The sequence below is a fragment of the Mustela putorius genome, unplaced genomic scaffold (assembly GCF_011764305.1).
Source record: "Mustela putorius furo isolate JIRA1106 unplaced genomic scaffold, ASM1176430v1.1 tig00000785_pilon_pilon_pilon, whole genome shotgun sequence".
Lineage (NCBI taxonomy): Eukaryota > Metazoa > Chordata > Mammalia > Carnivora > Mustelidae > Mustela > Mustela putorius.
Genome location: NW_025421480.1, coordinates 10,772,124 through 10,790,256, shown reverse-complemented (window position 1 = coordinate 10,790,256; position 18,133 = coordinate 10,772,124). Strand labels below are relative to the sequence as shown.

Here is an 18,133-nt window from a genome sequence, read left to right as displayed (position 1 = left end):
CTCCACTTTTCAAAAGAAAGGCATTTCCCTGCCCCAATCTTATACCTTGCATTGATCCAAGGTACAAAAACTTCTGGGACTCCAATTAAAAGACAATAGGATAATTCCTTTAATAAAGGCATCATAAACAGCAAAATCCATCTCTTTAAAAGATACACTTCCAATAAAATTTTACTTTTTGCTTCATTTATTTATCAAAATTAAGTCTATATTGTTTTGACCATTTGCATACTAGTAATCGTAACAATTCAATTCAGAGGAAACTCTTGACACTTAGAGCCTTATGATTAAAGAAAATACTGAGTTTATTTTTTTCACAGAGAAGTATGACAGCGTGATCAATAAGGATTGAAAATAACTTTTAAACTTAGACTGAAATTATATTAGGATAAATTCTGTGGGAAAAATAAAGTGGAAATAAAATCAAGGGAGAAAAAGCCACTAGAGCTGACCCTCAAACACAGGTCTGAACTGTGTGAGTCCATTTATCTGTGGATTTTTTCCCCACAAATACAGTAATGTATCTGTATTTTCTCTTCTTTATGATTTTCTTAGTAACATTTCCTTTTCTCTAGCTTTATTGTAAGAATACAGTATATAACATGTGTAACATAAAAGGTACGGGTTAATTGACTATTTATGTTATTGGTAAAGCTTCCTTTCAATCAACAGGAGGCTATTTGTAAAGTTTGGGGAGAGTCAAAGTTATAGGTGATTTTTGACTGTATGGGGTTTGGTGACTCTAGCCCCTATGCTGTTCAAGTTTGAAATTTACATTGAAAATCTGGCATTTAAAGAGTTTGTTCATATTTTAAAAAAATGATTGTTATGATCAAATCACTATAATATTCATATTCTATTAGATAAATTTTAAATGACATAGCATTTTTATTTAAAAATTTTATTAAGTTTAAACCTATGATAAAAACTTTCAGATAACAACTTAAAAATAAATAGAAGAGTAATCAGATTTCTACTTTAGAAAGATTGTTGGCAATAATGTGGAGAATAAACAGGAGAGAAGGAAACTAAGAGGCCACTTGGGAGCCTTGTTATAATAGACAAGTAGTTATTAGGACCCAAACTAGGGAAATGAAATGGTAAGCATAGAACAGATCCAAGTTATAGTGATGAGGCAAAATCAGTGGGGACAGAAAGAGGACAGACTCAAGGGATTTTAAGGGACTTTTAAGGGAACTTTCTATATCTTGAGGAAAACAGAGGAATTTTGATTGACTCAGGTTTCTGGCTAGGAAGACTAGTTTAAAATAATGGGACCACTTCCAAAAGTAGGTCATCTATAGCAGGTTTGGGGAAAAAGTGAGTGCAGTTTTGAGTACTTGAGTTTGAGATGTTTGTGGCACTGACCTGCTGGATGGTCACGCGGCTTTTATAGGAATAGATGTAAAGTATAGGGAATGGACGGCTGCAAGTAGTAGTGGAAGATGCCCTGGTTGTGGCTCATCCATGAGAGTAGGGAGAAGGAGAAAAGGGGCCTAGAGTGGAACACCAACATGGAAGGAGAAAGAAGATGGTCCTATAAGGTTCACTGCATAATCTACACCACGGAATGAATTTCAGTGTCTGACACATAACAATAAATGAGTATTTGTAAATGAGAGAGAAGGGGGAAGTAGACAGAAAGATTGGAGAATTAGGAGAATATCTGTTACAAAATAGAGGCTAAGTATAAACAGCCTGCCCCTGGTCTTGGCAGGCCCCTGGTCTTGCAGGCCGTAAGGAATGAAGCTGGAATTAAACCTCTGGCAGTTTAATTCCAAGACAGATCTCAATCACTAGGCACTACTGCCAGTCGTGACAGAGCACAGAGTCACCCAAGCAAGTTTCCAGCAGAGTCAGAGAGGGGCATTTAGAATATAATCAGAAGGATTATCCGGGGGGAAGTAGGGGAGAACGGATATAAAGCTCCAGTTGGAGGCAGGAAGTTGTGCGACTACTCCTCAGTCCACTTCTCCATATCCTCTTCCCAGACCTTTGCCTTAACATAAAAAGTTCCCTTCTCAGATTCTTTTTTGTTTTCCACACGGTTTCAAAGAAAAAGAAGACCTAGTCCGTTTTTAAATGAACGAGGTTTCATTTGTATCCAGCCTCAGTCTGGGTAGTAACTCCCACCTCAGAGACGTACCAGGTTTCAGGTCGATGACACCCAAACCTAAACTCAAAGCTCCCACCGCCCGTCGTTTTACCTTAAGGATGTTTTAACCTCAAGAACTGTAGCGAGGAAGTCGGATTTCCACATACTATGGAAACATCCCCCAAATCATACCGTTACAGTGAAAAACAAAACAAACATAACGTTTTGATCCCATTTCTGTAAATAACAATACATAGTACCTTGGCCCTGAGAGTAATCTACTTTAATCGATCACGAATGGTTATCTCTGGGGGCTGCGGTTATGGGCATTTTTCACCCTGTAATTTCGTATTTTTACGCACATGCAGTAATCAGGGGGAACATTTTTCGGACCATGCTGGAAGCAGATGTTGTCTTCTCGGCTGGAATGAGTTCCTTAATAGCGGATCACACTCCCAAGTATATCTAAGCGAATAGTAGGGCTCACTAAAGTTCTACAACAAACTAATCAATGAATCGACAAATCAGTCAGCGCACACGAGTCCTGACGATCTCACAAAGCTGCGGAGCCGCGCGCACACACACAAATGCACGCATTTTCCAGTTACTGTGCAACACTGAAGCCGTAAAGAAGGCCGGTCGATTCGACTCTCTTCCCTCCGTCAGCCCACATTACGATTTTAAAAATCCCGATTACGATTAAAAGTGTCCCAAGGGGAAGAAAGCGCAGCTTGTTTCAGCAGTCCTCGCTAACACGAACTCACTCCGGCCATGGGAGAAGTCGGGGGCTGGGAAACAGAGTTGGAGTCGGCCTTGGTCCGCCGCGTTGTTCGGGGGAGGCGAAGCCCGCCAGCGAGAAGAAGCGGTTAGGGCCGTTACTCACCATTTCTCGGGACGCCGAACTGGGGCTGGCGGAGCACCGAATTGAAGAGCATCTGGGCCAGAGGAAAAGGTTCAACTGACAGAAAAGCCGTGAAAATGCCCCCCAGCTTCAGCAAAAATCGTATCTTGCGCCCCTCAGAACACGACTAGTTATTGCCTCCAACTCCCGCCACTGTAAGCCCCGGCCACCAAACTCCCCGCCAAACTGACGTCACGCCGTCTGATTGGCTCCCGCGGCGGCGTCCGGGCGCCTCCGAGTCACTTCCCCCTTCCAATCCCCGCCTCCTTTTCTCCGAGCCGCGGGAACCCAGGGTTCAGGAGCTCCCTGAGCGCCTGCGCGGGGGGCCGCAGAGGCGCTGGCGAACGGCGGGGTGACCAGGACGCATGCGTAACAGGGCTTGACAGAGCGCGGAGGAAAAATCCGCGAGAAGGTGGTGGAAGAAGATGGCGGTGCTGGGGCAGAGTTTGCAATCTTTTTAAATAGGCTAGTCGAGTGACTATTCGGGTCATGGCGTCAAACTCAACTAAATCTTTCCTGGCAGATGCCGGCTATGGCGAACAGGAGCTGGATGCTAACTCTGCCCTTATGGAATTAGACAAAGGTATTCGAAAGAGCGGGCTGAGCGGGTGAAACGGGCGTGGGGGGCAATGGCGCCACCAGGCGGTGGCAGCCGTCAGTCAGGCGCATGCGCCTAGCTTCCCGGGGCGGGGGCGAGGGCGGGCACCTATGCTTTCCGAGAGTCCAGAGCATTTGCAGGTTTGGGAGATTGCAGGAAAATTGCAGCGTTGCTATTTTGGCTTTGCACCAGCTGGATAAGTAGAGAGCTACAGTGACGGGCCGTGTTTGACCGCTTGAGGGCACAGTCCCCCGATTTTCCAAGCAGTTTGTAAAAATGCTACATTTAAATTGTGAAATTATTTGTCGGTAGGTTCAGTTGAAACAAGGTCTTCATCAAGAGTGCTGAATAATAATCTTGCACCCACTTTATAACGATGTATTTTATTTCTGTAACTTACCTACGGGTTACTAGACATTAAATACGACCAAGAAAATCCGAAAAGCATAGCTCCTCTTTCGTATAAATTCCACGAGTTCTGTTTTCTTTTGGGAGGTGGGGTGGGAGGTGTAGGGCTGCTTGGTGTAGTGAAAGGAGCTGGGACTTAGACTGAGTCGAATTCTAGTGCCACCGATTTTATGATCATGGGCAGGTCACCCAACTTCACCCAACCTTGTCTTTTTTGTCTGCAAAGTAGATCCAGTACCATTGAGCTAGCAGGACTGTTGTAATATTAAGCGATATAATTGTATGCAAAAGAATCCATTATTAAATGCTAAAACAGATATGCCTTCTTAGATAAGGCTATGGAAGGCAGATGCGAGTATTTGACAGTAAAGAACTCAAGTACTTAACCTTTGTTTCAGTGATTTTTATTGAATGGGGGAAACATTTGCCACGTGGTATAGTTAATTCTTCATTAACTAGAACCAATAAATAATACATTGAGAATTGGGACTACTGATTAGAAGGATCTGTCTTTAAGTCCACTTTGAGCCGGTTCCCAGCTAACTTTTGGGATTTCATTTTCTTGTTTTCTAATCTGTAAACATTTCTAGTGGATAGGTCTAGGTAAGAGTTTCTCAGACTTTTTAAAAAGCTTTTAACTCCTTTTGATTAACATAAAAATGTCACAACACTCCAATGAGATATTCCTTTGGTTGAGTCACTTAGTGCATCCCCTTCAGTCAAGAAAATAATGTTCAACTTTTTACTTTCTCTTACCAAAGCTGTAGGGCTTTTCCCCTATGAAATATAAAATTATAATATTAAATGTGTTTTTTAAACACTGCATAACCTTTTCCTTTCCAGTCTGGAAATTTCTTCCTTTTTCCCCAGAGAGAGTTGCAGGTCCACATATCTAATAACCCCACCAAATCGAAAGACATTTTCTACCACTCTGGGCCATGTGGGGTTACATCATAATGATGGCGAGATGGGTTGGAGAGCAAAGGTCAGGATCAGACTCTGAGATGTCAGAAAATCTAGAATTGTTTAATTCCTAAAAATTTGCCATTGTGTTAAGGAAAAAACCCCACAATTTTTGCTTCTTAGAAGTTGAAATAGAAACATTTCAGAACTGTAAGAAATAAATGGATGGCCATTGAGTGTTTAAGTAGAAACCAGCTGTCAGTCATAGGTGTTAAGTGGTCACTTTCAGTTCTCCCAGGTGAGTATTTCCCAGGTAATTCTCAGGCTCAGAAAGAAAATTTGAATAATATAAGAACAAAATTTTTGTAATTTTTCACCTCATCATGCTATATACCTTTTAAAGCTGTTAAGAAATTAGATTTCAGGGGCGCCTGGGTGGCTCAGTGGGTTAAGCCTCTGCCTTCGGCTCAGGTCATGATCTCGGTCCTGGGATCAAGCCCTGCATCGGGCTCTCTGCTCAGCGGGCAGCTGCTTCCCTCCTCTCTCTGCCTGCCTCTCTGCCTACTTGTGATCTCTGTCAAATAAATAAATAAAATCTTAAAAAAAAAAAAAAGAAATTAGATTCCAGAAATAGCCAGTTTCATTAGAATATAGTTCAGTATTTTAACTATTGAGTCATTTCATGCTTTATCTGTTAAAATATTTTTGTTTTATGAGTGGAAGTTCGTAGGATCAGAAGGCTACAAGTTCTAACTTTCTTTTAAATTCTAGAACATCTAGATGGGAGTTTCCCAAAGTGCATTCCAAGGAATACTGTTTCTGAAGTGTTTTAATAGGAGTTTCTTACTCCCATAGCCTCTCTTCCTGTTCTTTCCACCCTCCCTCCTACACATACAGACACTTACATCCATACATCTGACTTACTTACTCAGGGTTTGTACTAGAGAAACAGCAACAAAACAAAACAAAGCTCTTGCCTCTATAGAACTTACCTTTTGGACAGAGAAAACAGGCAGCAAGCAAATATAGTATGCATATATTTTGACAAGTAGTGATAACATTCTGTAGAGAAAAATGAAACTAATGAAAGGGGCTAGAAAAAACTGGGTGTGGGATTGGGTTTGGTTTGTTATCTTATATAGGATAGTCAGGAAAGGTCTCACTGGTCAAATAGAGGAACAGCAAGTGCAAAGGTCCTGAGGTTGGAGCCTGTTTTGCGTGCCGGAGTAGAATGATAGACATTGAAGATAAAAAGATAACCAGAAGCCAGTTCATGTAGGGCAGTACAAGTCATTGAAAGTCTGGTCTTAGTTCTGAGTGAAATGGGACACTGTGGAGGATTTTCAGCAGTGCTATGGCATAGCTGACTTAACATTGAGAAGATCAATTTGGCTGTTGTGTTGAGGCTACATTGACACGGAGGGCCAGAGATGAAAGTAGGGAAACTAGTAAGGATGCAGTTGTAACAATCCGGGGAGGAAAATAGTGGCTTGGGCCAAGCTGGTTTTAGTGAAGGTGTGTGAAGTGCTGAGGTTCCGGATATATTTTAAAGGTAGAGCCAATAAGATTTGCTAATGAATATGCTGAGAATGTGAGAATTAGCGGTCAGGAAAAATTTAGAGGTTTTGGTCTGATCTAGAAGTATATATTGCCATTTACTGAGTGAATGAAAGTGAAATCAGTTTGGGACTGCTAAATTTGAGATATCCCTTAGTCATCCAAATGGAGGTGTTGAGTAGGTAGTAACAGATGTGTACAGATGTGACACTTGAACTGCATTGTAAAGTAACAACTAGCGTCCTAAGATACACACTTGGGAAATGTCATTTATAACCTGTTGCGTTTTGTTCTGAGCCTTTTGAAGAAGCATGCCAGTAAGCTATTTGTTTCTGATCTGTCTAGGAATAAATGGATGCTGTTTTGAAGCTGAGTCAAGTCCATTCCTTCAGGCTGTAGTTAACTGCAACACAGGAAAATAATCACGTGATAGCCATTCATTCATCCAGCAGATATTTGCGGATCACCTACTTTGTGTTAGTCATCGTACTCAGAGTTGGGGCTTTATTAGTGAACAAAACAGCTTTAAGAAGAAAGCAGGGCTAGATGAAATATGGCTTTGTTGGTCAGGACAAGAAGTTTGGATTTTATGCCAAGTGCTTCGAGAAGACAAAGTCTTTAAGCAGAGGATTGATTTGGATTGGTTTATATTTTTATAGATCACTCTAGCTGCTACATAGAGGTCTTTCTATCCCCTTTTTAGAGTTTTAAGCAGATAATCATGCTGACTGAGTTTCTGTGAAGACTAAGCATATAGAGTTAAGTGTTACAATCAGGTATGACTTCTATTTATCTGACACATTTAATAATATGGATAATCATCAATGTAGGCATTGTAAAGGACATATCTGACATAAATTAATCAGTGTAACTTTTTCACTAGTGTTTAAGTTCTGCATAGTCTAAACTGACTGAAGATGTCCTGATGATTTAGGGAAACCTAAGCAAGATCTCCTTCACCCTGAGTGAAAAGGAGTCTCCCTTAAATGACGTCACTCAGCCTCTCATTCCTGTGAGGTTGCCTGAAAGAGTGAGGTGAAAGAGTGAGACAGGGAAGGGAGTGGTTCCCTTTCTTGCCCTTGGGCTATGGGAAGGGAGGAAATACAGAAGATGGAGTTGTACTTGAGGTGTCGGGGAACTTACTGCTGCAGGAAAAGTGTGATGGGGTGTTCAATGAAAGATTAAAATATAAAATGGAAAATTGATAAAAATCAGGACAACTCCATTCTCCATATTTCCCCTCACTTATCCTAGAACGTGAATTTTCAGACTGTGAAAGAGACCAGTGATTGCTATTATAGGATCCATATTGGGACAGATGTGGTTGGTGTTAGGATGAACAAATAGGAAGCTTTGGAAGTATCTTCATACCCCCTAAAGAGAGAGAGGCCTCTGCAGCGTGGTCTGTACAGGTGACTAATTCCATCCCATAAGTGACTGATTCACAGGTGGACAGGTGACCCAAGAATTCTCAAGAATCTGTGCCACCAGACCGTATTTTGTCTGACAGTGTCAAGAAGTGGACCTGTAAGGTCACGTGGAGTTGACAGTTTTAACATCTCAACTCCTGATGGGTGATCACTGGATGGGTCATGAGCTAGTCCAAAAACCCAAGGCCCTTTTTCAGTTCTTACTGAAATCCACAGACTCATTTTTATAGATGGCCGAGAGCTACTGTCTTGTAACTTACAAAATAAATTGTTAAATATTCCTGAAAGTTGGTATTCGTATATAAACTAATTTGTTAATGATTCTAAATCCGTGTTCTGTGTGCGTGTCATACAATATTACACACATTCCACCATGTGCAGTTATAATTTGTGAAATTCGGGTGAAGGGTGTTTTATTATTATCAGTTGAGTTGACTATCATCTCAGTTTTTTCTATTCCTGCTTTTTAAATATAATTTTCTGAGACTTGCCATTATTGATTTACTAAGTGATGGGTTGTAAGGTTACCTTATAATGTGTGGTGCTTATCTGTGTTGGTATTTTTCCTGCTCTTACCCCCATTTTTTTTTAAAGATTTTATTTATTTATTTGACAGACAGAGTTACAAGTAGGCAGAGAGGCAGTCAGAGGAGGAAGCAGGCTTCCTGCTGAGCAGAGAGCCCGATGTGGGGCTCGATCCCAGGACCTTGGGATCATGACCTGAGCTGAAGGCAGAGGCTTTAACCCACTGAGCCACACAGGTGCCCCCTTACCCGCATTTTTATTGAGTACACTTTAAGATCTATATGTTTTATGGTTATTCTTTGAGTCATCCTCACTCCTTAGCTGAAGCGAATGTGTGTAACAAACTCTCCTAGAATGTGCTTGTAAGGTAATGTGCATTAGCAGTGTTCTTCGTAATGGTACTCGTCATGGTGGTGGTCACTTAGCATCTTGTGATCACTCCTCCTGTGCTTGAGGAATGACCCACATTATACATCCACCTCACTAGGGTGGAAGCAAAAGCTCACCTTCCTGGCTTCCTTTTCAAGAACATAGGATATGACCTTAGCCCTGCCGTTCAGACAGACCTCCTCTGGGCTCTGCTCAGCAGTTCAGCAGTGTGAGAAGGCATAGTTGGAGAGCACGGTCACAGTTCTGTGCCCTGGCAGCCACGGCAGCTATGATGTTTCTAGGGGACAGTAGCAGCAATGGCTACAGGGTTCCTGGGTGTCAGTAGAGCTGATTTTAGCATCATCCGGTGTTTCCTAGCAACAGGACTTATCATCTAATCAGTCTGGCAGGGTGATATTAGGTGTTCTTAGATATTTAGCCTTGAAGCTGTTTGTTAGGTTTTTAATAAACTCATGACCAGCCAGCAGCTATGTTGCTTGAAGCTAAGAATCCTGGCTGATATATGTTACCTGGAAGTGTGTATTGTTTTGAAAACTTGATTACTGTACATAACAGTCCCCGAGTTTACCATCATTTAGTTATTCTCCCTCAGTTCCCTAGAATTTGTCTTTTCCTCAGAATTACATCACTCTAAAATCGTCATTTAAATATCCCTTTTAAAATCTTAACCTCTGTCCTCTCGTTAGTTACTTTCTCGAGATGTATTTTAGCATAATTGTTCAGGACCACAGGCTCTGGAGCCAGATTGCCCAGATGTGAATCCCATGTCTGCCATTTACTGGCTATTGTTCTTAAGCATGTTGCATAATCAGTCTTTGCCTGTGTCTGTCATCTTTAAAATGGGGATAATAATGGTACCTAACTTCTAGGATTGCAGTGAGAGTTTAATTCATGTAAAGTGCTTCGTAGCGTGGCACAGGATATGAGCCATCCCCATCATCATGAGTAACTGCTAATTGATTATTCTTGACTTTCATTCAGACCTCCGTACATTCACTGTCTCCTTTGCCCTACCCGTCAGACTCTTGCTGTTGTTTCCTCTGTATCAAGCTTCGATTTCATGGTGCCACATTTTATTAACTTCATTAACTTTCTTACCTGCACTTAATTTTATTTACTTTTTTAAAAAGATTTTATTTACTCACTTGAGAGAGAGAGAGATAGCAATAGCAATGGGAGGGACAGAAGGAGAAACAGACTCCCCTCGGAGTAGGAAGCCTGGTGTGAGGTGCAATCCCAGGACCCCGGGATCATGACGTAAGCCAAAAGCAGACACTTAACCAACTGAGCCACCCAGGTGCCCCCTTGCCAGAATCATCCAAGATTCTCTTTTAGTTATGTGTGCCCAAAGGCAGCCAAAAATTGCTAGAGAAAGATTGTAGGGTACGTGGCTATTATCAGAAATGATTGCAAACCCAAATGGGCCTTCAACACAGACCCGTAATACTACAGTGTTTCTTTGGTCAAGACTCCTACCTTCTTTTTTTTTTTTATATTTTATTTGTTTATTTGACAGCTAGAGAGAGAGCACAAGTAAGCAGAGTGGCAGGGAGATGGGGAGAGAGAGAAGCAGGCTCTCTGCTGAGAGCCTGATGCGGGGCTCGATCCCAGGACCCTGGAATCATGACCCAAGCCGAAGGCAGCCGCTTAACCAACTGAGCCACCCGGGCACCCCAAGACTCCCACCTTCTTTAGTGACATTTCAGATCTTTAAAATTTTCAAAACTAGAAATTCTGGGTTTTCGGTGACATCTCACTTCATTTTTAAAATTTGCCAATTAATTCAGAGCCTTTAGAAACATTGTTATCTAGGGACACCTGGGTGGCTCAGTTGGTTAAACGGCTGCCTTTGGCTCAGTTCATGATCCCAGCGTCCTGGGATGGAGTCCCACATCAGGCTCCTTGCTCAGCAGGGAGCCTCCTTCTCCCTCTGCCTCTGCCTGCCACTCTGTCCGCCTGTGCTCCCTCTCTAACAACAACAACAAAAAGAAACATTGTAATCTATCAGATGAAATTTGTCTGAGGGCCAAATTCAGTAAACTATTAGCTTTCTAACTCCAGTATAGGCAGGACCATTAAATAAAAGGGAAATGGTAGAGGATAGCTTAAGGCTCTTGAAGTTCCTGCCTCCTCAAAGTAGCTAAACAGATCCCTGGGCGCTAGCCTCAGATTTGGTAGGTTTGGGTAGAAGTCTGGCAAAGGTATATTTGAAAAGTTTTACAAATGTTTCTGATGCAGAAGCAGAGCTGAAAGCCACTAGCCTAGCAAAATGTTCTGCACATATTAAGTGCTTAAACAGTCTAGAATAATAAATTTCACTGCTGTCAAATGAAATTTGAATGAATAAGCAATTTACAGACAACCTATTTTAGTTCTCCCTAGCCTACTTGCATGTTGCAACTGATTTAAGCACTGTTTAATTACAGGCACTGAAAAGAAAGAGAGCTCTGTTTCTTTGGTGGGAGAATACAAAGAAAGATGTAGAAACAGCAGTTGCATCCCTGTACCTTAATTTCTGGTTTTAGAACAAGATCTGACTGTGCTGAGTGCCTGTTTTCAGGTGCTTGCCTTATTCTAGAATTGAAATTGGCTCAAAGCAAACAAGATGGGTACATAGCACCCCAGCCTAGGATTCTTGCTAAATCCTAGGTCTTAATATATTTCTTTCTTCTCTGGCACCTTAACTTCTGTCCCTCAGAGCCAGTCTTGCTTCTTGTTTCTTTTTCCTAAAGCTGTTGTTAAGCAAGAAATTTACTATTCTTTAACTTTATCAGCCCTGTTATAGGAATGAGGGTCTATTTTATCTTAAGGAAGTAAAATTTGACAGTATTAGAGAAATCAAAACATTTCTCTGGCCAGATTCAAAATTACCTTTGGTATACTTTAAGTCATCATATTTAAACCAATGAATGTGGTCTGTGATTGTGTTTTTTAAGGGAAAGTGAAACAGATCATATTCTGTCAGCCAAACACGCTCTGCATGGGCTGCCTCCTGCTTTACCTTTTTCATCCCAACCAAGGTTAATTCATTACAAACAGAACTTTACTCCCTTCCGCATCACCAACTACAGGCAGCAAGAGGAGGAAACAAGTCCGATGACTGTGGATTGTCCCACAGATTCCCGCCGCACGCACACACACACACACACACACATCTGTTCCTTTGTTTCCTCACCTCCATCCTCAGACTTGGCCCTTCTCCCCTTCCCTTTTGTCCTTACTGCCCTGTGTGTGTGTCCTGTGACCCCTTTGTCAAGTCAGGTCTTTAGAAAAGCTTTTAAAGCTCCGTGAGCCACTGCCAGTTACCTACATTTCCAGTGGCACCATGTTTGGTTGGAAACCGACTCCAGGAGCTTTAGTGGCAGTTTTTCTGTGTATGGAGGTGGTGGGTGGGGGAAGAAAGGAGCAGGCAGAGAAGGGCTGTGTTGTAAATATCTCAGTTAGAAACTTGAATTAATTTTCCCATAGGAACGTTTACTATAAGTGGTTATTGGATTCTGGAATATGATGAGTGCTGATAGTGCTGTTTTTTTCCGGCAAGGAAATATATTCCAAGTACCAAATAACCAATGTGAATGCATTTACGGAACTCAAACCTTTAAAGTTGTAGGAATTGCCTGTGCAGATTTACTCTGTGCTTGTCTTTTGTATTGAAACATAGTGACAATCAATAAAGAGTCCTCAGATGAGTATTTCCTTTGTCATTTTTTAAGAGTGAGCAGAGTTTATTGAACAGAATATTCTAGGACACTTATTCTTGTATGAATATGGATATAATTAGCATTTTATAAGTGCTAAAATACTAAAAAATATTTGAAACTTATGCTCTTAATGCCATATCATGATATTTATTCTAAATGAGTATTTTTTAGGGATTGAATGTTATCTTTGTTTGTTGGGGATTTTTTACATTTTTAAAGTCAGATTTATTTAGGTATAATTTATAGATAATAAAATGGATACAGTCATGAAACCACAACCATAGTCAAGACACAGAACATTTTCTTCATCCCAAAACTTTGCCTGTATTCCTTTGCAGTCTAATTTCTTTCTCTAGCCCCTGACAACCACTGATCTGTTCTCTGTCTCAAAGTTTTGCCTTTTCTCGATTGTCCTATAAAATAGCCATGCAGTATTATAGTTTTTTTGGGGTCTGACTTCTTTTACTTAGCACAGTGCTTTTGAGATCTACCCTGTTGTTGCAGGAATCTGCAACTGTTTCCTTTTCATTGCGCATTGTATGGTTCTACCACAGTTTGTTCTTTCACCAGTTGATGGACATTTGGGTGGTTTCCAGTTTGGGACTCTTACCTGGGTGTGAGCATTTGAATACAAATCTTTGTATGGACATAAGTTCTCAAAGCACTTGGATAAATATTTAGAAGGATTGTTGATTTTTAGTTATTTTTATAAAAAACAGCCAAACTGTTTTCCAAAGAAATGTATAGTTTTGCATTCCCACCAACAATACATGAGAGTTGCAGTTGCTCCGTATCCTCCTGAGTACTTGGTATGTCATTCTTAAAAATTTTTTGCCCTTCTAGTGGGTATGTAATGGTATCGTAATGTAGTTTTTCATTTATATTTCTCTGATGACCAGCAATGTTGAACATTTGTTAACTTCCATGTATTTCCATGTATATGAAGAAATTCATATTTCTTTTTTAATGAAATTTCTCTTCAAATCTCACCCATTTCAAAAATCTTGTGGAGGCACGAGAAGTGTGGACGCTGCCTGTGGAGGTATTGGTGGAGGCTGGAGTCGTGGGTTGTGAATTCACCCAAGGCAGAATGAAGGAGACAGTAGTTCACTGAATATGGCAGAGGAGACTGTGAGGCGGCAGTGCTGGAGGGGGAGCGTGGCGTAGTGGGGGAAGTGAGCAGGCATGGGAACTATGGGATTTTCCTTTTTTGGTACCTCTGCCTGATTGTAAGTAGCCCATCAGTCAGCTAGGGCTTACGGATATTCTGAGGTGGGTCGTTCAGCTCAGTGGTCACTGTGAGCCCCTTTACCTTACTCAGTTTCCACTGCTCAAGCCTGTGGCCTAAAAGCGGCCTTCCACATCGTCCTTTATGATAGGTGTTCTGTAAATATTTTCTTCTGGTATGTGGCTTGTCTTTTCATTCTCTCCGCAGTGTCTTTTGAAGAGCAGAAGTTTTTAATTTTGATGGAGCTTCTCACTTTTTTATTTTATGACTTACGCTTTTTGTGTTTTATCTAAGATTCTTTGTTTAACCCATGCTCATAAAGATTTCCTGTGTATTTTCTTTTTATGGTTTATAATTTTAGCTAAATAATTTTAACTACATTTGGGTCTGTGGTTCATTTTGAGTTCATTTTTGTGTATGGTGCAAATAAAGGATCGAGGTTTTATTTATTTATTTTTTTGCTTATGGATTTCCACTCATTCCAAGATCTTTTGTTAAAAAGAGTATCCTTTCTTGTGTGTGTTGAGTTTGAGAAGTTCTTTATAGATCCTGGGTATCAACCTTTTGTCTGTACTGTCATTTGCAAATACCGTCTCCCATTCTGTGGGTTGCCTCTTTGTTTTGTTGACCGTTTCCTTTGCTGTGCAGAACTTTTAATCTTGATGAAGTCCCAAAAGTTCATTTTCGCTTTTGTTTCCTTTGCCTTTGGAGACATATCTTGAAAGAAGTTGCTGTGGCTGATATCAAAGAGGTTACTGCCTATGTTCTCCTCTAGGATTCTGATGGATTCCTGTCTCACTTGAGGTCTTTTATCCATTTCGAGTTTATCTTTGTGTACGATGTAAGAGAATGGTCGAGTTTCATTCTTCTACATATAGCTGTCCAATTTTCCCAGCACCATTTATTGAAGAGACTCTCTTTTTTCCACTGTATATTTTTTCCTGCTTTGTCGAAGATTATTTGACCATAGAATTGAGGGTCCATATCTGGGCTCTCTACTCTGTTCCACTAGTCTATGTGTCTGTTTTTATGCTAGTATCATGCTGTCTTGGTGATCACAGCTTTGTGGTAAAGCTTGAAATCAGGTAACGTGATGACCCCCGTTTTATTTTTGTTTTTCAACATTTCCTTAGCAATTCAGGGTCTCTTCTGATTCCATACAAATTTTAGGATTATTTGCTCCAGCTCTTTTGAAAATTACCGGTGGAATTTTGATCAGAATGGCATTAAAAGTATAGATTGCTCTAGGCAGTGTTTATTCTTCCAATCCAAGAGCACCGAATGGTCTTCCAACTTTTTGTGTCTTCTTCAGTTTCTTTCATGAGTGTTCTGTTGTTCCTCGAGTACAGATCCTTTACCTCTTTGGTTAGGTTTATTCCCAGGTATCTTATGGTTCTTGGTGCTATAGTAAATGGAATCGAGTCTCTAATTTCCCGTTCTGTATTTTCATGGTTAGTGTATAAGAAAGCCACTGATTTCTGTATATTGACTTTGTATCCTGCCACGTTACTGAATTGCTGCATGAGTTCTAGTAGCTTGGGGGTGGAGTCTTTTGAGTTCTCCATATAAAGAATCATGTCATCTGCGAAGAGAGAGAGTTTGACTTCTTCATTGCCAATTTGAATACCTTTTATTTCTCTTTGTTGTCTGATTGCTGTTGCTAGGACTTCTAATACTATGTTGAACAAGAGGGGTGAGAGTGGGCATCCTTGTCATGTTCCTGATCTCAACTGGAAGACTGCGAGCTTTTTCCCATTGAGGATGATATTTGCTGTGGATCTTTCATAGATAGATTTTATGAAGTTCAGGAATGTTCCCTCAATCCCTATACTTTGAAGGCATGGGAACAGATACTGGATTTTTTCAAATGCTTTTTCTGTATCAATTGAGAGGATCATGTGGTTCTTCTCTCTTCTCTTACTGATTTGTTCTATCACGTTGATTGATTTGCAAATATTGAACCATCCTTGTAACCCAGGAATGAATCCCACCTGGTCATGGTGGATAATCTTTTTAATGTGCTGTTGGATCCTGTTTGCTAGGATCTTGTTGAGAATCTTAGCATCCATATTCATCAGTGATATTGGTCTGAAATTCTCCTTTTTGGTGTGGTCTTTGCCTGGGTTTGGGGATCAGGGTAATGCTGTCTTCACAAAATAGATAATCATATCAAAAAATGGGCAGAAGATATGAACAGACACTTCTCCAGTGAAGACATACAAATGGCTATCAGGCACATGAAAAAATGTTCATCATCACTAGCCATCGGGGAGATTCAAGTTAAAACCACATTGAGATACCACCTTACACCAGTTAGAATGGCCAAAATTAGCAAGACAGGAAACAGCGTGTATTGGAGAGGATGTGGAGAAAGGGGAACCCTCTTACACTGTTGGTGGGAATGCAAGTTGGTGCAGCCACTTTGGAGAACAGTGTGGAGATTCCTCAAGAAATTAAAAATAGAGCTTCCCTATGACCCTGCAATTGCACTCCTGGGTATTTACCCCAAAGATACAGATGTTGTGAAAAGAAGGGCCATCTGTACCCCCAATGTTGATAGCAGCAATGGCCACAGTTGCCAGACTGTGGAAGGAACCAAGATGCCCTTCAACGGACAAATGGATAAGGAAGTAGTGGTCCATATACACTATGGAGTATTATGCCTCCATCAGAAAGGATGAATACCCAACTTTTGTATCAACATGGACGGGACTGGCAGAGATGATGCTGAGTGAAATAAGTCAAGCAGAGAGAGTCAATTATCATATGGTTTCACTTATTTGTGGAGCATAACAAATAGCATGTTAGACATGGGGAGTTAGGAGAAGGGAGTTGAGGGAAATTGGAAGGGGAGGTGAACCATGAGAGACTATGGACTCTGAAAAACAACTGGAGGGTTTTGAAGGTGGGGTGGGGGTGGGAAGTTGGGGGAACCAGGTGGTGGGTAATAGGGAGGGCAGGTATTGCATGGAGCACTGGGTGTGGTACAAAAAACAATGAATACTGTTATGCTAAAAAAAAAAAAAAAGAGTATCGGTTCCCTATTGAATTATCTTGGCCCCTTTGTTAGGCCATTGGTTTGAGACCTTTCTTCTTTCCTAATATTAAGTACCTGATGTTATTAATGTTTCTTCAAGAACTGCATCGGCCACATCACACAGATTTTGCTTTCGTTTTCATTCAGTTTAAGAGATTTTTCTAATTTCCCTTTCACCTATGGCTCATTTAGAAGTTGTTCCATTTCCAAATATTTGGGCATTTTCTAGCTATTTTTCCTCCTAGCAATTTCTGATTTAATTCCACTATGGTCAGAGAACATAACAAAGTATGGTTTCAGTCCTTTTAAATTTGCTGAGATTTATTTTATGGCCCCAAGTATCCTTAAAATACTCAACCTTTTTTTGGAAAAAAAAAAAATCTTATTTTCTTTTCATTATCTTATATCTCAAGTAGCAGTTTACCAAATTACTATTTAATAGGCCGTATTTTGTTGGTTTTTTTTTTAAAGCTCATGAATTACAGTGGTACCTCACCTAATCATGAATGACTGTTATTTTATGGCTGTGGGATGCCATGTGGGTATTTGCTATTTCAGTCTTCTTGTAGCTACAGGTTTCTAAGCTGTTCTCCCATTTTCGTGCTTTTCATAGGTCTAAGATCCGGCAAACTTGGTGAACAGTGTGAAGCAGTTGTTCGCTTTCCCAGGCTCTTCCAGAAGTATCCATTCCCTATTCTCATCAATTCTGCATTCCTAAAGTTAGCAGATGTTTTCAGAGTTGGGTAAGTCTTTTTAAAGCCTCAGTGTCCTAAATTACTTTGCTCAGATTTCTCTCTTTGTGATGCTGTGGTCTTTATTGTTTTTGCCCTTCTGGACTTCCACATGGTTAGTGACCATTTTAGTGGATGTATGGGGCAGTCTGCAAAACTTTTTGGTGTGAAGTATAATGGCATTTTAAGCAGAAATGAAGTGGCAAGTCAGAGGATTTATTTCTTTGGGGAACAGAATAAATCCAATTAAGATAATCTTTAATGTATATATTATTGCATCTTTTGGAAGTATCTGTGGTTTGCACATTGTTCTGAAAAGTTCCTGATTTAGTAACTTATAACGCAAGATTACATGTTATTATGAAGGGGCTGAAACATGGAAAGACTGGATAAATACCTTTTAGATTTTTTTTTCTCCCCACCAGTCCCTCTCCTGCTTCTTCCCACTGTTTTCCACGCACTTGTGTGTTTTTATACACACCAAGTCAGACTTGAAGAAGAGATGGTTAGAATTAGCTTGAGGGTTGGGGAAGATCATCTGACCTCTTGGCCTTGGTCATAAATGATGGAGGAGATTTAATTCATCCCTAGGGCTTTTCTTTCTGTCACTGCCATCTTGGTGTCCTGCA

General features: G+C 40.6%; 2 protein-coding genes across 5 annotated transcripts in view; one reads left to right on the top strand and one right to left on the bottom strand.

The window, feature by feature from the left end:
* The window catches only part of DTL (denticleless E3 ubiquitin protein ligase homolog), a 63,767-nt gene extending 60,589 nt beyond the window's left edge, over window positions 1-3,178 (bottom strand). For all 4 annotated transcript variants that reach the window (XM_045084698.1, XM_045084697.1, XM_045084696.1 and 1 more), the window contains exon 1: window positions 2,979-3,178. In XM_045084698.1, coding sequence (XP_044940633.1) covers window positions 2,979-3,030 — 52 coding nt within the window. In that variant the 5' untranslated portion in view covers window positions 3,031-3,178. The remainder of the gene's footprint in view (window positions 1-2,978) is intronic.
* A 152-nt stretch (window positions 3,179-3,330) lies between these two features.
* The window catches only part of INTS7 (integrator complex subunit 7), a 91,701-nt gene continuing 76,898 nt past the window's right edge, over window positions 3,331-18,133 (top strand). The window contains exons 1-2 of the mRNA XM_004756862.3: window positions 3,331-3,579; window positions 17,387-17,516. Coding sequence (XP_004756919.1) covers window positions 3,486-3,579; window positions 17,387-17,516 — 224 coding nt within the window. The 5' untranslated portion in view covers window positions 3,331-3,485. The remainder of the gene's footprint in view (window positions 3,580-17,386; window positions 17,517-18,133) is intronic.